The 21,253-nt window shown below is 40.4% G+C and overlaps 1 protein-coding gene across 2 annotated transcripts; it reads left to right on the top strand.

The window, feature by feature from the left end:
• Positions 1–392: 392 nt before the first annotated feature.
• On the top strand, positions 393–17,522 carry BEND3 (BEN domain containing 3). Of its 2 annotated transcripts, none has more exons than XM_064412844.1 (4): positions 393–619; positions 9,269–9,313; positions 9,757–9,977; positions 14,932–17,522. In XM_064412844.1, the coding sequence occupies exons 2-4, from the start codon at positions 9,280–9,282 to the stop codon at positions 17,191–17,193; spliced, it is 2,517 nt and encodes an 838-aa protein (XP_064268914.1). In that variant the 5' UTR covers positions 393–619; positions 9,269–9,279; the 3' UTR covers positions 17,194–17,522. The 2 variants fall into 2 exon arrangements, with proteins under 2 accessions (XP_064268914.1, XP_064268913.1); XM_064412843.1 differs by lacking the exon at positions 393–619 and adding an exon at positions 1,533–2,165.
• The last annotated feature ends 3,731 nt before the right edge of the window (positions 17,523–21,253 follow it).

Here is a 21,253-nt window from a genome sequence, read left to right as displayed (position 1 = left end):
GAGACCGCGCGGAGCGGCCCGGCCGGCAAAGGCCGGGGGGGAGCGGTGAGGGGAGCGCGGCGTCCGTGCGGAGGTGGCCGCCGGCAGCGAGCGCGCCCCGTCCCCGCCGGTCCCCGTTCCCGTCACGCGGGGCCGTGTCCCTGCGCGGCGGCGGCCCCACGTGCGGGCGCGGGGTCCCGGGCAGGGCGTGTCGCGGGGCGGGCGCGCGGCACCCCCGGCGGCGGGCCCTCTGCCCGCGCGGCACCGAGTGGGCGGCGGGGCGCGCGCGGCGCGGGGGCGCGCGGGGTCTCCAGTGGGAACCGCGCGCGTTCCCAGTGGCAGCGCCGGGGAGGGCGGGGGGTGGGGAGCCAGGGGACGGGGGAGGAGCGGGCCGCTCTCCCCCCCACCCCCGCTCCCTCCCTCCCCTGCCCCTGCCCCGGGGCGGCGGGTGGCGCTGGCCGCGGCGGGTCGGGGCTCGGTGTCCTTGTGCGGAAATGACACACGGTCCCGTCACGTCACGCGAGAGCGCAGCGCGCGGACCCTCGCACACAAAGAGCGGGGGGGAAGCGCGGGCTCCAGCGGCGGCCGCTCCAGCCGCCCCCGCCGCCCCGGGGCTCCCGTGGCCCCGCGCGGAGCAGAGGTAAGTCTCGCTGCCGCCGCCGGTGGGGACGGGCGCCGTTCCACGCACCCCACGGCGAGCGGGGAGCGCCGCCCCGGCGGGTGGGGGAAGAACGGGGAGGGGGGGGCCGAGCGGGGGAGGCGCGGGGCCGGCCCCTCCTCCGGCCGCCCGCGGGCCGGGGCCGCGCCGCCGGGGCCGCGCGGGCGGGGGTCTCTTTGTTCGCCGCTCCGAACGGCGCCGCGGCGGCGCGGGTCGCGCGCGCCCGGCCCGGGTGCCTCCATCCGCGGGGCTGGGGGAGGGGGGCGACACGGAGCGGGGCGTGGGGGGGGGGCAGCGGAACGGTCACGCCGCCGTCACCTCCAGCCTCACCTTAACCCCTTCCCCCTCCTCCCCCGCGCGCCGGCCACATAGATCCGCCCGGGCAGGGTTCGGACCGGAAGCACCAACCGCCGCCTCCGCCTCGGGCTCGTGGGTCTGACCGCGGAAGCGGCCGCGGCCGCGCCGCGTGCGGGGCGCGCGGGGCGTCCCCCGCCGCAGCGCCCGCCCCCGGGCGGGGCCTCGCGCCGCCGCCGCGCGCGCCGCTCCCACGTGGCGGCCGCTCCGCCGCCCCTCGGCCGGCGCGGGGGGAGCCCCGGCCGCGCCCGGCCCCGCCACGGGCCCGCCCGGGCACCGCCCCGGGGCCGCGCGTGCCCCCGGAGCCGGGGCCGGGGTCAGGGTCCCGCCTGCCCTATCGTACGCGGCGGGAGGAGCGGCGGGCGGTGGGTGCGCTGGAACCCGTGTCGGTCATTGCTGGGTCGCGCTCTGAGGGGCCCGGTGAAGGGCACCGCGGGGGAGCGGCCGCCCCTGGCCCGAGCGTCTCCCGGCAGGTCACCCGCGGCTTCCCCTGCCCCGACCGCCCGCCGCCTCCGCCCAGACCACGCTCGCTGCCCCTGCCCCGATCGCCGCCCCTGCCCCGGTCGCCCGCTGCCTCTACCCTACTTTTCCCTGCGGTGTGTCCACACAGCCCTTTGTAAATAGAAGGGAACAAACTCTGAACCAGCAGAATGCGAGCCGGCCGCAGGCCAGCAGCCATGTGACGGCTCCCACATAGCGTTGACGCAGTCCCAGGGTTTTTTTGGGTTGAAGTGTGAGTAGGGTTTGTCGGTGCCACCTATAAACACAGTGTATGCCTGACCCATGGGGCAGAGACATCTAAGCAGGGAAAGAAAAACCTTTTCCCTGTTTCCAGCTTTAATGATTTACATCTCATAAAACAAATAATTACCCGTGTGTGCTCATACATTTTCTTCTTATCTCCTCCTAAATCAAACTCAGCATTGGACCAACTGAATTTTTATCTTTGCTGAGTATTGTCATAGGTTAGGTAAGTTCAGTGGATAAAAATAAACGGGAGATGAATGCAGTTTGGAGGAGAATTTAAACTGCACAAAGTTCAGATGGAACAGTATTTTAAAATAAAAGCAGAGTGAGAGGGAAGAGAGGAAAGCAAAACGTTTTTAATAGACCAGTGGAAAACACGTGGTTGAAGAAAAGACAAATTCTTGCATTACTGCTGGAAATAAACCAGGTTAGTGTTTTGCTGACCCCTGCAAGATTAAATTGCTGTTTGGTAAAAGTACAGAGGACAGATTAAGAGAACTTCAGTTTTAGGCAAACTGAGAAGAGTGATTTTGGTTTGTTGGGATTTTTTTTTTTTTTAATTATTTAATCTGCATATTTAACTTAATTAAAACGAAATATGAAAGACCCAAATTAAGAACCCTCTTAGATGCCCTCTTAGTCCTACTGGAAAAATACCCTTGTTGCAGGCTGGCTTCAGTGGAGATTTCAGACTTCATGTCCTGCTTTACAAGGCAGCAAAACGGGTTTTCAAACTATGGAAGTATAGGGATTTTTATTTTTATTTTATTTAAGAGTAGTGCTTCCAACAACATCTGCTGGTTACTTAAAATCTTTTTCTTGGTAGTTTTAGAACTTACTGTTCATGTATTTGTAGTCAGAATGCTTGTAATGTTGGAATACTGTTTCCTACAGTACTTAATATTACAAATGTCAGTACTACATATCAAGAACAAATTTTATTGAGAAACAAGGCTGCAGCACCCCTATTACCTCAAAATGGATAGAATAGAAAGCATTTGCTTTTAATATTTCATATACTGTCTACTTGCATTTTGCTCTTTGCTCAATTAAATGAGGCAACATTCAGGTCTCAGTTTCTTTAAGATGGATGGTCAGTTTCAAATAAGCTACCTGGTGTTTGTTTGGTAGCGGTTTTGTTTTTTGTTATTAAGGTGATTTCAGATATTGGACTTCTTCAGCCCTCTGCTTCTTCAAAATTTATAAGGCCTTGTCAAAATCATGTAAAATTTGTAATCAAATCACTGGCCCACAGATCTGAACAAAAGGCAAACATTGCCTCTAAGAAATACATTTTCCAGCTTAGTCTTGGAGTGGTATTTATGTCTAATTTAGTTGAGCTGAATTTGTATTGCATTGTTTTTTACAAATCGGAGGAATAAAATCTACCCTGAGGATAATTGCGATATTGAAATTATTGAACCCAGCGCTACAGCTAGGAAATAAAAGATGCAGATTACTTGGCACCCAAAGCAGAAGGCAGAACTCGCCGTTCTCTAGGTTTGCTTCTCAGCCCAGCAGGAGAGCTTTCCAAGAGACAGCCTGGAGAGCAGCACGCACCCTGAACAGGAGGCGGCTCCTGGGCAGCCTGAGCAGAGGGCACACGCCTCCAGTCCTCTTTGTCTCTGGGACTGTAGGGCTGGCTGTTGGGAATTGTTATTTCCCCTCGTTATTTCCAGCTGTTCTATAGGAATCAGTCTTCTAAAACATCATGAAGGACAGAGTTCCACACTGTTGCCAGGCACTTAGAGCAGCACTCTGCTCACCTGCTGTGTGGAATGGGACTGCTTCCACCTACCCACACCTGCTTTCAAGGCTCTGGACTTCCCATGGGAAGCTTTGGTTACTTTCTGTGGTTCACCCAGTGCAAGTTAGGAAATACAGGCAGAGAGTCTGAGACAGGGAGCAGGACAGACACTTGAGTGTTTGCCGAGATTGATTACTCATTGTCAATTGCTGAGAATGAATAGATGTACAGTGCTTTTGATTGGCTCTGGATAAATCATACTCTAGTTACGTGGTGTAATACCATTGCAGTTTGGTGATAAAATCCTGTTACAGGATGTGTAAGAGGAGGTGCTAATTTTGACTGTTACACAGCAGTTGAATGTACACATCTTGTAAAATTTAGCTAGTGTCATCTCCTTAAAAGATCCGCGCTTTTTTTTGTGTTCCTCATTTATTTAACTTTATTAGGATACCTATGCTGTAAGAGGGGTGTTGTATCTTTCACTGCATGCTGAAAACTAAGGAAACAGCAGTTTATTCTGCATATGTTACCAAACACATATTTAATGTGACTAGCAAACATGTATGTCTTAACATTTGCCCAAAATGTAGAACAGTTGACCTCTTCAGAAACAACACTCAAGAACACTTTTCATTATGACCTGAGTTTTATATATGAAGCAATGTACCGCCATGAGGCTTTAAAGGGAATAAACTTAATACACAATGTCTCAATCCCTGTGTTTTTAATAATATTCTTGTAGCCAATAATGAAGAATTAGGGACATTCCTGCTAACCTACATGAAGAAGCTAAAATACTTAGTGGGACGATGTTGCATCCAAGAAGCAACTTCTGCACTTTTTCCATGCATTAGGGAACTGAACAGTACAACGTTATGTGAGGAGTTAAGTACTAAACAGCAAGTTTCTATAAAACTGATAATCATCATTTTTGTTGTTATTATTTAGTATCTTGTTTAAGGTAGTAATTAATTTTCATTTATGATCACCATTAAGGGTGATGAAATCCAAGTTGGTTTCCACATGCAGCATGTATACAGTTTGATAGTTTCCTGTGTGGTTTTCACACTATTTTTTTTAAATTTGTCAGAACTCAGTACATTAGATATGGGAACTCAAAGAGTACAGAGTTACTTCAGTTACAAACAGCAGGACAGCGGTATTTTTTTTCTGGTGGAATTTTTTCGTTCCATATTTAAGTCAGGATGTGAAAATTATCAGTCAGGCTTTCTTTAAGAATGATTGCAAAGGCAGAGAACTGCCTTCATGTTACATGATGAGCAGGGTCTTTTCTCCCTGTATTGTGCTTTTATAATGGTCAAAATCATAAGAGGGTTTGGGAAAGCATCCTCCAAGGCAAACACATGAGTAATTGTTAGGTGGTAAACAGGAAGAGAATGCACATTATGGAAGATTTAACTTATTAATCAGTTGGGATTCAGTTCTGTTTTGTGCATCAATAACTAGATACACCTTATGCTACTTTTAAGTGGCAATATGCATTCTACTAGATATGAGACTGAAATACATTCTGAGTATGAGTTGCAGTTTCTTCCCTTACTCGTAAAATCTGTTGTACCCCAGTGCTTTAAATCCTTAAGGCTTCAGTGCATATTTTGGGTAGATGCATTTTTGGTAGATGGGTCACGTATTCTGTTCTACACGCAAAAGCAGTATCAGGGTGGTTGTTAACACTAAATGCACAGAGAAACATTCCAAAACCTTGTTTTTAAGGTGTTCTCCCATGCTTTGGAACTCCCAGCACTGCCCTATGCATTGAGCTTCTCTGTTAACCATGGGTAATACCATTTCAATATGGAATGTCATTACCAAAATGGTACAACAGTGCAGTTAAGTGTCATGACCTGGTACATTTTTGGAATAGAGGCAGATGTCTAAGCAAGAGTAACTGAAGTAGTGAGTGTTAAGTCCCTTCATTGAACTGTCTTGTTCACTGTCTAGTCTGATGAGAGAGGAGGGCAGGATGTGTGGGAAGGGAATTTGTCCAATAGTGACAGACAAGGTGATCCAGGACTCCTCTTCTTTCCCTACTCCCTTGGATCTTGCTGTTGATGTAGCTGTGGGTGTTTGGTTTGTTTTGGAATCATTCTTCCAGAGGAAAACAGAAAACAGGATGCAGTGCAGCATCTGTCTGTATCCCAGCAAGATAAAGCTGCCAAGGCTGGTTGCTCTGCCAGTCACCGTTGCAGGCGTGGGCTCCCAACTTCAGCACAGAGTGTTCACTCTTTCCTGGAACTTGCCAACAGCTGTCCTCTAGATAGCATTGAGTAATTATTAGGCTGAGGATGATAGGTATATTTATCTTACGTTTTGAAAAAAATACATATAAGATTGAAATATGTTTTGTATACTCAACATGATAGGGAACAACTGTTGGATGTTTGCTTTACTGTATGTATTTCTTACTCTATTGGTTTTTGCAGTATTTGACCTCAAGATCTTTTAGACTTTTTTTTTACTCCAGCTTTGCTTATTCTCACAGTCTGGGCTAGAATGCTACCTCAAAACAGACTTTGACACTGCTACCTCTTTTAAAGAGGAAGTAATTATTATTTGTAAGTACTGATAATATTTTAGCGAATATGAAATGTTTTATCTTTAGTGGACTTGAAACAATCAACAAAATTGTTGTTAATCTTACATATTCAGGCATGACACAGACACACTCAGAAACAGATACAGGCTTTCCCCCTTTCCATAAATCCTAATTTCCTGTGGAAGAGATGATGCCATTGCTCTGTTGGTGCCTCTTTGTTGGCTCACTAGTCACTCATGGGTCCACTGTGACCCAAATTTGAAGCGAGATAGTGGAATAAATAAGGTCTCGTTAAATAGTTGAACCAAGCCAGTGGCTTGATGGTATGAGGAGAGATTTTAATTCCTCCTTTCTAGCCCAAACCTTGTGCATACTCCTGAGCTGGGCCCTTTACCTCTGAATTACAAGGAAAGTGACCCAGGAAAAAAAGTGAGTTGATTTCTGACAGTTTATCAAGATGGAAGGTTAAGGTAGGCACCCATGCTTGACCAAGGGAGCAGGTGGGACTGCAAGGCAGGAAATCAAAGGGACAATTGAATCCTATCTCTTATAGAAGCTGTTATATGTTTGATGTGCTTCATTTTCTCAATACCAGAGTTCTTCCAAATCTTACAAAGACAGGAAACTAGATAAGGAAAGAGATTATTACTAGTGCTCTCCCAAAAATGAAAAAAATTGGAGTTTGTGCTTTTTTTTACACCAGAGATCTCAGGTATGGAATACAGTCTTCCTAGGCTTCGTTGGTTCTGACACTGATTTTTGGCTATTCACTTTTAATTGTATTCTATCAGTTTTCAGATTAAAAAACTTCAAGAGTTAACTCTGTATTTCAAATTTGTGAAACAATGTTTTAACTCAGTGTTATTTGACCTGAATGCAAGGTAGCTTTGGCCTTCCTAATGTTTCCTTCAGAAAGTTAACTGTTGCTCTGCTTAATTTTCACTTTTTTACCAGTGTTAGAGTGGCTCTTCAGATACTCATTTATCTTCTCCTTTTAGTTTAATTTTTTTTCTCTGACAGGAATTCTTCTAAAGTATTCTTCCTATTTGAATAGTAGTAACAGCAGGAATTAGAAAGAAAATATAATTCCATATATTCCCTCCTAAATATTTAGTGTTGTTTCATCAACTGCCACCTTTTAATCTTCTCTTCTGGCTTTGTGGTTAACATTTTTTACTGTTTTGCTCTCATGAAGTAGTCTAGGATTATGTGAAAAATCATTTTGATCTCCATTTTAGAATGTTTGTAGCGGTATTGATAGATTTGCTTACTGTCACCTCAGGCTCTCACAAAAAGACTGTGTGTTACACTCCCTGAGCACCGACACGTGTTGGTCTTGTACCACAGCCCTCAGAGCCACGCCTAGTGCAGCATGGAACAGTGCAAGGAAGATCCAGGCAGTAACTGTCAATGTATGTGGGATATCAGGGCAAAATATGGGATTTTCTTAAGGTCCAGGAGAGCTTTTTGATGGTGCTGTGAGAAGTAGACTGCTGTAGGATTTTTCACAAAGAGCTGTAGTGGCTTTGTCTAAATCTCTAAATACTATTGAGTTAATAAGACTGGGTATTAACCCATATCAGAGCTTATCAGGTGGTTTAGAAGTTGGTGTGGGCCACTTAGTTTCATGCTGTTATGGCTAGAGAGTTTGCAGAAGTTTAAGTGACATGATTATGGTACTGTTAAGCTGGCATAATTGATATATGGGACAGTTCATAAATGCAAGTTCTAAAATAGGGAATTATGGTGGGTAAAAGGATAAGGTATCTGAGGGGTTTGTAGTATCTCTACATCCAACCGAGAGAGACTTATTTTTATATGTGATGATGAAGACAATCTCATTTTATCCCCTTGAGGATGCCCTTTACAAGGCTGTATATAGGGGCCATGTGGAAGATCAGCACATCAAAGAGTATCTTGGCTTCAAGGGTGGCCCAGTATAAGCTGATTTTATAAATCTGTGCATCTTTTGTTTGGGTGCCACCCATTGTAAATCGTACAAAATCTAATCCAGAATGGAACCTCATAGTTACTATTACAGCCATCAAATTGCCTACAAATTGAAATTCATATCTACACAGCATTCAAATGTTTACAGAGTTTTTTAACAGTATTTTGAGATGTAAAAGAAAATATATAGTATTCAGCATTATTCAAGAGAGAGGTGCAGACTGTTTTTCCTTCCACAACAGATTCTCTGTGTTTCTCTCCCCATCTTTCTTATCAATTTCATTATAATTCCCACTCCTGGGCTGTGTGTACACTTTTGATTGACTGGTTTTATTGACTTGCACTTGTAAAGCAATAATATTCTGGGGCCAGATAAGCATAATGCTGCGTGTAGAGGAGCATGAGCAGAGTGTGACAGTTTGCCAGTCACCCGCTCACCAGATGAGAGTGTCAGTTTGCAGCTGCGTGCCCTGCAAGGGTCAGTGATATCTGACTAAGTTGTTTGCTTTGTAGATCTCCAAAGATTTAGAATATCTTTTAGGAACATGTGCAGAGATTGATGTTTTGCCCCCAAGTAACTTGCAAAATTAGTTTTCAAGTGAACAGAAATACAGATGAGTTTTTCATGTGAGAAATAACACTAAAATCATTCTAGCATAATACATATATTTGCTTTTCCCTACAAAAACTACATTATTTAGGGGCTGACACAGCAAAAGGACTTAGTGTAGATCTATGTGCATTATTCTACTGGAATTGTTTCAATTTATACCAAAAGATCAAAGATTTTTAAATAAAAACTTACTCCAGGATGCATGTTACTATTAATGATGAGTTTTCTTTCTGTGATGACTTTGTGTCAACCACAAGGACAATATGACAACATTTGACTGTAATAATAGTGATTTTGTGCACGGTGAAGACTTTAATGCAATTAACTTCCATTTATATACTGCCAAGACACTTTACAGAGAAGGTTTGAATGACTTCTACTTTTCTCTGTACCAGAAAAAGACACCGAATTTTAAATAGTTCCCTACCTGTTGTATGTTATCTACAATATAGTTTGCCTGTTGATGGGTCTGTAGATGGCCATGAAGTTTACTGAAGATAACTAGTTATTACAAACATACAGACTGGAAAAACTGGAAGTCATCTGTGGGCTGCTAACTCAATACTTTTAGATGAAAAGTAATTACAAGAGGAGCTGTAGATATTCCCTGATTCCAGAAGATGCTGATATTTATTTTTGTATTTTTGTTTTGTTCTTTAGTGAGATAGAAGATGAATTCAGCTGAAATCACTGATGATGATGAAGGTAAAATGTTGTACTTTGTATAATTTTTGATCAGGCAAAAATATTTGTTGATTTAAACTATTTGCCACCTAATAGAGAATCCAGTTGGATCAAGACAAATTACACTAATATTTTTTAAAAGTTATCTAAAATAGGGCATTATCTTTGTTAGTCATTATTATTTCTGCTCTACATCCTTCCTCCCCTCTAAAAAAATCTTCCTCCTGTAATTATTTGTTTATACTTTAGATTCTTCTTTGGAGAAGAAACTGTCATTTACTGGAAAACTGAATTATTTGACTTTGAGGTGGCCCCAATATACACTTACCATAGAAATAATAAAAAATAATGAAGTTCTTCAAAACACATTTTCATAAAAAGAAACAAACCAGGAACATTATAGTAAGGATGTAATGGTTTTCTGGAGAGGGTGCTTTATCTTTCTAAACATTCTCTTTCTTCAGTAAAAATTCCTAAAAGAAATGTGAAAGTAGAAACAGAAAATGAAGATGAAGCTCTAGACTGCTCAGTAACTTCCAGATCTGCTGAGAAGCACTCACTGGATGGTGCAGTGACTTGCCTACAGGATTCCAACAAACGGAAACAGACCTCCCTTGGCTGTGATGGGTCAGGAGGCCAGCAGGATGCCTTACCCAGCGTGAAGAAGAGACGCTTTACACAGGAGGTAACTTCTCTACACATGACTCTGATTTTTTGGTTCATATTTCTTAGGCTAAATTCTCTGCTGCTATAAGTAGAATGCAAGTCTTTTAAAACTAAATTTGCATTGGTAATGAGTTTGTTGCAAATGTGGCTAATCCTAAGCCAGTTTGCACATGGCTGGGTATTCTCTAAATAACATGGAAGTGATCATATTTATGAAATACAGCTAATAGTTATAGGTTAAGTAATTTATGTGAATTGTATTTTTGTTGTTCAGCAGATAACATAGGAAGGGGCAGTGATTTGGAGTAACTTTGCATGACTGATTACAGTCCCTCTCATGTCACACAGTCCTTCACCTTGATCCTGAGTGGTAGAATCAGGGTTGTAATTCTTTTTTCTGTGACAAAGATTTAATGTCAGTGAGAGCCATATAAATTAGTGTACTATTTGAAGGATAAAAATGCAGGGATGCAGAAGATTTCAGCCATATCAAGAGTGGAATGTATTATAACATCTGGTGTGGCATCCCAGCTTGGGACAATCCAGATGTTTCTGTAACCAGTGAAGGAGATGCTCAGTCTTTTCCATTATCCTGATCTTGTGTTTCACCTCCCTAGCAATGGCAGATTTTAATTAATCTCTGGTGAAATTGAGCTGGTTTCTTTTTGTCCTTGTTCTTTTCAGTAGGGAGAGCAATGATCATCTGTTCTTAGAAAAATCTTCTGCATGTGGGAAAATTCGTGTGATGTTGTCCACTCAGTCCTTCCTTTCCAAGATTAAAATTCTCTTTTTTTTCAGCTCTTCTTCAGGAGTCACCTTACATTTTTGTTGTTCTATTTGAGAGTCCAGAAAGACTAGTGTCCAGTGTTGGATAGTGACATCTCTCCTGCCACCCTGTAGAGCAGTATAATGACCTCCTGTTTTTCACACTCAGCACTTTATTAAAATAACCTAGATTCAAATTCATCCTCTTTTGAATAACTTCAGGCCCTGGGTTATATTTAGTTTGTGACCTATCCTAATGCACGTATCCTTTTCTGCTCTTCTGCTACCTAGCCAGTTATTCCATGTTGTATTTGCACATTTCATGTCTTCTTTATAGCCATAGTTCTCTGTGATTCTTTTTCTTGACCATCATCTCTCTGACTTCTTACGGCTGTTTTTTTCCCCTGAATGCCTGTGGTAGGTAGGTTTTAATCTTATTACACGGTTTCTTTCTTTTCCTTTTCCTTTCTCTTTTTCTTTTTACAATTGTTTTCCTTGCATTCAGATTCTTAAAAGAGCTTTATAATGGTCTCTGAACTGTGCTTGCTTTGCATTTTCCTGTTTGCCATTAATAAATTTTAAATTTTAATTTGAAATTAATTATAACTTTGGATTTATAATATCAGAAGTTGCCCCAGTAATAACGATGAAAATTCATTCTTGGCCGACCCCAGTGAATCAGCATGTTTAGTTAAATAGCCAACCAGAAATAGTCCTCAATCTTAACAGGATTTTTAAAGTTAATTACTTCTCTAGTACCAATATTCTGTTTTAATTGATGACTTTATTAACTATTTCTATTTAAACACTGAAAAAATCTTAATTATTCTAAAGAATGTTGTGCTTATATATTTTTACTGCATGTCATATAGGCATCTATCTATGATATAAACAGAGCTGTACTTCTTTTGGGCTGGTAATTATATTACTAAATTACTTTTTATCTGAAGACTTCACTATTTTTTTTTAAATTTTGAATGCCACTTCATAATCAGGAATTAATTTTCCCTGCTTTTCCTTGAAAAAACAATGTGTAGAAGATTGTAAGTTTAAAAAAGATATGTGCAGGACTTTTCCATATTCTTATGTGTCTGAAAGAATCTATGTTTCTTGCTTATGCATTTATTTATTCTTTACTCCTTGAGTATTATGTGTTGTATTCTTACAGATATTTAGACTTTGTTTATTAAGCATAATAAAGGTCATAAATGGACTTGAGCATTGAACAGAACAGTAACTAAGCAACTTTTAAAACTTGGCTTAGGATTCTAAGAGAGTCTGTGAGAGACTATTTCACAATTTCTTATATTGGTCGACATTTTGCAAAATACTGCACTTTGCAAATGCTCTTTAAGTGTTTTGAATATAAAAAACTTGCTGTGCAACTGTAGTATAAAAAGCAGCACTATCTTACTTATATTGAGTCTCAGAACAATATCTTTGCTTCTGTTTTGATAGTATATTAGAACTGATCATCTTAAATGGGTGCAGTATTGTCTGAAATTCATGGATGTTTAAAGATCAGTGTTACAGAAAATGAATTAGTTAAACTGGAGAATTTACAAAAGCCATGTATTTATGATGTGGATAGTGTCATTCCCAGATGGAAGCTATAGGCAAGATAATTAAAAGCAAAATAAAAGAAAATGAGAATGCATCTGAACTAAAATATTCTTAAATATTTTTAAGGCCCAAATGTTTTGTCATCTGCTAGGGGAACACTGGCTGTGTGTTTCTGAAATGCAAATATTCTGAAATGCAAATCCATCCTGCAGCCAGATCTGGCCGCTAGGAGCTGCATTAGTGAAAGAAGTTCCTCTGCTATCATAGTGAAGATCTGCTGTAGTTCTTAGCATGAGCTCCAGAGCACCGTGTCCAGAATTGAGACTGCAAACTTTAATGATCTTACAGTCAAAGTAATGAATTAATGTTCTTTAATACACATCCTAATATTGATCTGGCCTGACTTTGTGTGTGAGGTGCACATCAATAGAAGTTACCCTCATATTGCCAAGTTTTATTATATAATTAATTAGGGAAAATAAACAGCAGGAGGTCAAATGAGAACTGACAGATACCTGGTGACCCATGGCAAGCTATTTAGCAGCAAGGTATTTTAGCAGTAGAGAAGGAATTGAAAGAGGGATATGCTGTTTCTGAAGGAATATTTGGTATATTCTCAGTTAACAGAAGTGTTAATGAAAGAGCGACTTAGGTGGTAGGTCTCACTGGTTGTGTAAGAAGTGTTTTGTTTTGTTCTTTAGATGTAAAATAATAAAAAGCTTTGTAATTCAGTTTGTGTGCCTGACTGGGGAGCAGTATTGTCAGTGGAGATTTTCATGGCCTGCTTTCAGGTGATGTCTGTGTGGCAGAGCTCTGTTGCTACCTGGAACTACCTCTGTTTCTTCACTGACAAGTATGGGTGGTGTATGACAGCTTCAGTCCCAGCTTAGGAGCCTGCAGTTCGGTGGGAGCAATGTGGATTTCAGTCTGCTCGCAGCTCAGTTGCTGTTCTGGCTTTATTATGAGTGGGACTGGAATGGGACAGTCTTCTAAGTGGGACCTGGAAACCAGGTGTCCATGGCACTGTGACAGCCAGGGATTCTGCACACTGAAATGCATCTCCTTGGTGTTACGTATTCGTTTGATCATCTCTCTACACAGCTTTGGATGTGCAAACACAAGGTTTCGTATGTAGGGTAATGTGATGTGAGTGAGAGCAGAACTTGGAAGCAGTTTCAGTTTAATTGAATGCTGGTTTCTAAACTTGGAGTGGAAACCTGCTTGTTCTTTCTGAGTCTGCCTTGAGTATACATTGCATTAGAAATTAAAAAATGATCAGATTCAATTTGTCACTGCAGTAAGCAGGTGCCAAGTGTGAGTACACATAGGGACCACATTGATTTAATGAGTTACAGTTCTGTTTCTTAAGAAAGAAACCTTAATTCAGGTTCCTCACTGTAGGATATAATGGGGCCTTCACTAGGATTTCAAATTTCTTGTGGCTCTCAGCTCAGACCTGAAGTCTGTATTTAATTTGTTTTAATACTTGAATGCAAATTCTGTAGATTTTTATCTAATTAATGTTCTATAGAACAAGCCAAGAAAAGTGTTTCAGTATAGAAACATTTACAAGTCTGGGAGTGTTTTCTCATGTTTGAATTCTTTATGTTGGATTTTGATTCTGTTGTATCTGCTTAGCTTTTAAGAATTATTTACAATATCCACGTGTTTGCAAAAAAAAAAAACAACCCCAAAAAAACCCCAAAAAAACCCAACCCAAATCACCCAAGTCCTGCATATCTACTGTGAGATTATTAAAATGCTTTTTTCCAATTTCAAGCAATGAGGAATAATTACAAATACTTGAGAACATTAAGTCCTTAAGAATTCATTACTGGTTTTATATAATTCATAAATTATATACATTTATATAGTTTAAATAATTTAGAAAGTTAGAAATCCGTGAGTCTAAACTTCCTTGCCTTTCAGAAATAAAAAAAATCTTCTGTTAGGCTTCCTTTTTAAAAAGATATTGTACCAAGGTACTTTCCACTTTTTTATTACATAAATAGAATACCTTTTAAAAATTAAGTAATTACTAGGATTTGTTTAGTAGTTCTGCATCATTATAAAGATTTTTTAAAAACCTATATATAAAATTTTCACATCAGAAAAAAAGAGAATAAGCTTTTTTTTGTGGTTTATAGCCTTTGTGACATTTTGAAAAGCTAACCTAAAGAGTGCTGGAATGTTAAATGCAGTTGTTGGAGGCAATGGCAAGGTCACAGGACTAGGAGTCAGAAAATCTAGATGCTATTCTTGGCTCTGTTGCTGACTTGTTGCCACCCAAATTCTTGACAGCCCAAGATCCTCCTCATATGCAAGGTGAAGCCTAATGATACTTAATTTGGGGGAGTAATTAGAGAGCTCTGTGCGTAGAGAGTACTAAGAATTATTGTTGCATTTCTATTCCATGGAGAAAGCCATAAGCCAAAAAAAGGGAAACAAAAAGGAAACCTAAATAATACTTTACTGTATTTTTATTTTTCCTAGTGAACTTATTAATTTTTATTATTTAACACAACAAGTCCCCTGGAGAAAATTTGACTTTGGATATTTATGTAGCAGTGCTTGCTTAAGGAGCACATATTTATAGGTAGTATCTTTAAGGCAGTCTTACTAATACAATATTTATTCATTTGAAGGGCTCCCTTTCAAACATGAGGAACAGAGATGCTGGTTCACCCACTCAGGTAAATGCAGAGCAGCCAAGCAAGAACAAGAATTCTAATGTAACATGGCTGTGTGAAGAAGAATCCTTCAGTGACATAATCACTCCATCTTATAAAAAACCTCTCTATGGCATCTCACACAAAATCACAGAGAAGAAGAACCCACCAGGAGCAGAGCAGTTTGCTTCTTACGAGTTGTTTGAAAAAATCAACCCCAGCAGTCCCTCACAAATTCGGACTTTGAACGATCAGCGCAAGAGAGACTCGGCCATTGCAGTAGCAGCAGCCACAGCAGATTCAGAATCAAATATATATTCTTTGATACAGAAAATGTTTTACACGCTGAACACCCTCAACACCAATATGACTCAGCTTCACAGTAAAGTTGACCTGTTGTCTCTGGAGGTTAGCAGAATTAAAAAACAAGTCAGTCCAGCAGAGTCCGTTGCTGACTTCAGGCCTCCCCCAGAGTACCAGCTGACTTCCACGGAACTCAAACAAATCATGGATCAAAGCACATCGGGCGGAGACCTGGCTTGCCGGTTGCTCGTGCAGCTCTTCCCTGAGCTCTTCAGCGACGACGAGTTCGGCAGGAGCTGCAGTGCATGTGGCTTTCTCAACAAAAGGAAACTTGAATCTCTTCATCTGCAGCTTATTCGTAACTATGTGGAAGTTTGTTATCCTTCTGTGAAGAATACAGCTGTGTGGCAGTTGGAGTGTTTGCCTCAAGTCAATGATTTTTTCAATAGATTTTGGGCTCAAAGGGAAATGGAAAACAGTCAGCAGAATGTGCAATCATCCAGTTTTTATGAGACTGAGCAGGTGGAATCCTCTCATTTCATGGAGGATAAAGAGCAGGAAGAAGCTTTGGACAGGAGTAATGTCATTGCCTCAGATTACATGCTGGATGCTCAGGATCTCAGTGAATTTTTAGATGAAGCTTCTTCACCAGGAGAGTTTTCTGTTTTTCTGTTACACAGACTGTTTCCAGAACTCTTTGATCACAGAAAATTAGCTGAAAGGTACAGTTGCTTTGGAGACTCTGGAAAACAACTGCTGGATCCTCATCGGCTTCAAATAATCCGTAGGTACACTGAAATTTACTTTCCAGACGTGCAAGAAGAAGAAGCCTGGTTGCAGCAGTGTGTTCAGCGAATAAATGATGAGCTTGAAAGTACGTATATGGATGGAAGTGAATGTGACCAGATGAGAGATGACTGTTACGATTCTTCTAGTTTACCAGATGATGTATCAATCATAAAAGTGGAAGACAGTTTTGAATATGAAAAGCCTGGCAGACGGTCCAAAAAAATTTGGCTTGTACCCATAGATTTTGACAAACTTGACTTTCCCCCTCCTGATTTTGATGTTCCTGTCCCGGATTACCTGTTAAACAAAGAACAGATTAAAAGCATATATGAAAGCAGTCTTTCCATAGGCAACTTTGCTTCCCGATTGCTTGTTCTCTTATTTCCTGAACTATTTACTCATGAAAACTTACGGAAGCAATACAACTGTAGCGGATCTTTAGGCAAGAAACAGCTTGACCCCACTAGAATTAAATTAATTCGACATTATGTGCAGATACTGTACCCCAGAGCAAAGAACGACAGAGTGTGGACGTTGGAGTTTGTTGGGAAGCTTGACGAGAGGTGTCGACGAAGAGACACGGAGCAAAGGCGCTCATACCAACAGCAACGGAAAATCCACGTGCCAGGGCCTGACAGGAGGGAATTTCTCACCTATGCAATAAACCCTGAGAGATTTCGGGAAGAATTTGAAGGGCCGCCACTGCCACCGGAAAGAAGTAGCAAGGATTTTTGCAAGATACCACTCGATGAACTTGTTGTTCCTAATCCAGACTTCCCTGTGCCTTCTCTGTATCTGCTCTCTGACAAGGAGATAAGAGAGATAGTGCAGCAGAGCCTGTCGGTTGGCAACTTTGCTGCCAGGCTTCTTGTAAGACTCTTCCCTGAACTCTTTACTCCGGAGAATCTGAGACTGCAGTACAACCATTCAGGTGCTTGTAATAAAAAACAGCTTGATCCCATCAGACTGAGACTGATCCGTCATTATGTGGAGGCAGTTTATCCTGTGGAGAAAATGGAGGAAGTGTGGCATTATGAATGTATACCGAGCATCGATGAAAGGTGCCGGCGTCCTAACAGAAAAAAGTGTGATATACTGAAAAAAGCTAAGAAAGCAAAAAAAGTGACAGGCTCTTTAAACTGCTAAGACTTTGACCACTAAATTATTGTCAAGAGTATGCTTTGGTTTAGACTGCAGGGCCTGTCGGGAGCTGAGGGTTCTCAGCCCCTGGGACAGTCAGGCACTAAATTTGTTGCGTTTCAGTGTGTGTGTTGCATTTCTGTTGGCACTGCAGCAGTGGGAAGTGGCTGACTACATTAGTACATGGGTAAAGAGCATCAGTGACAGCTGTCAATGACTCGCTAAGAGCATGATATTCACTGGTGCAAATACATGTATTGAAACTATTGCTCCACTCCCCATTTCTGCATCTTCCTTTTCTATCACTTTCTAATAATAAAGAATTTTTTTTTATGGTTGTGCTCTTCAAGAGCAGTTTTTCATGGTACCATTATAAACAGTATTTTTAATTAATTCGGATTTTGAAATGTGTAGACTAAGTTTAATTTAAATTTGAATGTGCCATTTGCATTGGAAATCATTGGAATATTAGACTTTGCTTTTACAGTAACTTCAGCTTCACACTTGTTTTTTTTTTTCATGATATTGAGGTACTGGAAGTTATAATACTGTGTCAAAGAGTGGGTCAGAATGGTGTCATTTGCATTTTTGACTGTTACATTGGTTTTATTTCCAAAATCAAGAATTTCTGTTGAAGAATTGAGACATGAGCTTAGACACCATATGAATGGTTGTTTTTTTTTTTTTGCATTGACACCACAAGCTTGATCCTGCCCCCGTGAATTCTGTTATTGTTTTGTCCAGTGTAACTGCTGGAGTGACTGAGGATTGCTTGTCTTGGGTAAAGCCAGCAAAACAGACCCAAGCCTATACCCATGGAATGTCTTCCCATCATCTGCTTGCCACCCTGTTTGTAAAATAGCAGAAGCAACAGCGACATCAAAAAGACCTGAAACAAGAACTTAAAAAAATTTAGACCTTACATTCTATCAAAATCATGATTCCAAAGGTTTCCAGTGTTGATATTGAATTGCATATATAAAAAGTATGTGAAGAGATTGGTTTTGTGGTGAAATCCAGTGTTTCAGGGTCCCAGCATATGAGCTGTGGTAATGTAGCTTACTCTTTCCATGAATGCAGCAGCATCTGGATATTTTGGGTGTAGGGATATGGAACTCCCTCACTTCACCAAATTGTTTTAGTGTTATTAGTAGCTATTTGGAGACATAACTGTGTATGTATAACTTAGGTTCATATGGTCAAGTTTGCATCATTAATATGTTCAAGTGTAACAAAGACCATCCAGAACCCAATATGAATTTGCTGTATGACTTGTCACTGGAGAGTGCTGCTTTAAAACTAGTTTTCTCTTTCTTTTTTACAAAAAATTAATACTGATAGAAAGGGTGAGAGAGAGTCAATTATGGATTCTTAATACAGTAAAGACAGTGGTTGCCTACAGAGCATCACTGAACACCTTGGAGCAATTGTTGATGTTCTCTGTGGTCCTTTTCTGTTGTTTACTTAGATGGGTCATAGCAAATTTTAAGTCAGTTCCAATGTAATTTTCTATTTTAGCATTTGTAAGGAAGTACAAAATATTTGATATTTTTACTTCAGATTTTTAGAATATATTGTTTGTAGACTCATATTGATCCCTTTAAAAGGAAAACAAAGTGGTTTTTCCTGATGGCAAGAACTAGTAAATGTATTGTGTTAAACTGGGAGTAAATCATAGTTAGTAGCATTTGCTCATTTTGCCCATATGCTAGAAACATTCTCAGAGAATGTATGAAAAAAGTCATGAATGTACTAAATGACACATTGATACTGTTTATATCCATTTAAATGTTTCCTGTTGGTTTAAGTAATAGCAGACCATATTCAAAATGGATATCAGAGCAAATACGGCTATAATAAATCAAAATCATTTTACCAAAGATAAAAGAACTGATACCACAATGTCTGCATCTGTTCATTTTAGTGCATAAATTTGTCAGATTGAATGTATCAGAAACCAAGACTCTCTTGTCATTGTATGCTACCTAGAAACTCTGAATTTTTTTTTACATGCACTTTTATAGGATAGGTAAAATAACAGAAGATCTTAACAGCTGTTTAATTTGTGGTTGCAAATAGCTGACCAAAAGGTAAGAAATGCAATTTTATTTTCTTATCTTAATGTCATATGTTTCACCACTTAGTGATGTCAAAGCTCCCAGAAGAATTCAATATATATTGAACTTTTTTACAAGGGATAGATGTTACTAGCTAGCATGCAAGTTTGAGACATACTGGCTTTTACTGTAGATGTTGATATTAAGTAAAAAAAATCAGTCAGTTGATATTATCTAAAAAGTAGTGAAAAAACCAATTTGACAACTTTGATCATAAAAACGATAAATTCTAATTTTTGAAACTAGGCATAAAATATTTTTGTTGCGTTTTTTTTCTCTTATTGCTGTGCACATTCCTTTTGTCCAACTCTTCACAACCCTTTCATGATTTGTTTGATTGTATGCTTTATAACTGATATCAACAAAATACAGACGTATAAATAATGGCATAGTTCACTAACCCAAGCTCTTGCAGTGCAGCCACTTCATCCAATTGGTCAGTCTTGTAAATATATTAAAGGAATATTATTTTCATACAAGAAGAATGTTGTCTGGTGATTGTTCAGGTACAAGCAGGATTACTTTCCTTAAGGTCTCTTACTAAGGTCTGAGATAACCTTAGGTAGCTGGACAAATACATAAAGGAAAACACCCCAGTTTGCTGCAGCCGTTTAAAAAGATTTTTCTGTCTTTCAGACTTCTTCTGTTTGAAGGAATAAACTTTAAATTTTGGAAGTGAAACTGTGATAGGAGATATTGAAATGTTGGGCGCATAGGTAGCCATGCACACTGACTTCCTATGGATAAGTGTTACTTTCTACCTACCCGGCTAAGGTGGGTGTCAAGTGTCTCTGCTTGTTACAGTGTAACTATATCAGCTTTCAATAGGTATTGAACTGCCGAATTCTAAGCTTTCTAAAAGAAACAGTGTAGTGTTATTATTTATTTTTGCATCTTATACATTTTCTACAACTTAACATTTCCGTAGAAGTTCTGTAAAAAATATAAAACAGCACATAAAAGGGAGGTGACGTATACATCCGTTTATTGCCTGTTTAGTGTATTCAGGTGACACAATCAACAACAAATGTGTTGGCAAATGAGAAAAATCTTTACTTGAAATCACTTAGTTTATGCTGCTGCAGTACAGCCAACAGTGTTTCATGTTCTAAGAAATGTTTGTGACTTTTTAAATTATCTTCAAAATGCATATAATTTTTTTCTAGGTACATTTTTAAAATTCTGACATTTATCTCTTTTCAGTTATTGTTTGATGTTTATGTTGTAGCAGTGAGAAACAGAATTGTGTGCTCAATGCTCTACAAAGGCACATCACGTCTAGTTTCATGCTGGAAGGAGCTAAGATAAATTCTTCACCCCCCAAGAAGCCCAGAAAATAATGTACAGGTTTTATTTATAATTTATTTTCATTCAGATTTCATTTTGCTGATTAAAGCAATGTGGAACAGCTGGAAAATTCAATGTCTTAAGCTTGCCTTGAGGACAAGGCATAAATTGACAAGTGCTCTTACTTACAAAGTACATTTTAGTTGATTGCACTTAAAATTTATGGAAGAACAAATGTGGCAGGTTTTTCTGAGTAAATGAAACAAACTCCATCACTGTCGTTGCCAGCATTTCTTTACTGCCTTGGTTTGACTTCCTGATTTTTTTCCATTACTACTGCAAGTCAGTGCCAATGGAGTTAGATTTTTCCTCAGAAACATTTTGAAAGTATATTTTTAATGTGCCTTAAGTTGATAGAAATTAATAGATGAAGTTATGGTTTAGTTTCCTCTTAATTCTCTCTTAAAATTGACTTTGCTAAGAAAGGCAGAACAAGTAAGAAATATGCATTTGTCTTCATCCTTTCCTACCTACTTTTTTTTGTTGTAGTAAATGTTAAGACAGATAAATTTCTAGTAGTAATAGTGCTTTCAAATCCTTATTTTGCCGTAAAATTCATTCATCAAAACTTCTTGCTGGTAATAACAGTCTTAATTTTTTAG

The sequence above is a fragment of the Passer domesticus genome, chromosome 3 (assembly GCF_036417665.1).
Source record: "Passer domesticus isolate bPasDom1 chromosome 3, bPasDom1.hap1, whole genome shotgun sequence".
Taxonomy (NCBI): Eukaryota; Metazoa; Chordata; class Aves; order Passeriformes; family Passeridae; genus Passer; species Passer domesticus.
This window is presented reverse-complemented; position numbering and strand designations above follow the sequence as displayed.

Excerpts from the sequence above, each read along its gene's own strand:
- BEND3 (XM_064412844.1), top strand. The coding sequence starts at position 9,280 with ATGAATTCAGCTGAAATCACTGATGATGATGAAG. Across the intron at positions 9,314-9,756 it reads AATCACTGATGATGATGAAG|TAAAAATTCCTAAAAGAAAT; the intron begins GTAAAATGTTGT and ends CTCTTTCTTCAG. Across the intron at positions 9,978-14,931 it reads AGAGACGCTTTACACAGGAG|GGCTCCCTTTCAAACATGAG; the intron begins GTAACTTCTCTA and ends ATTCATTTGAAG.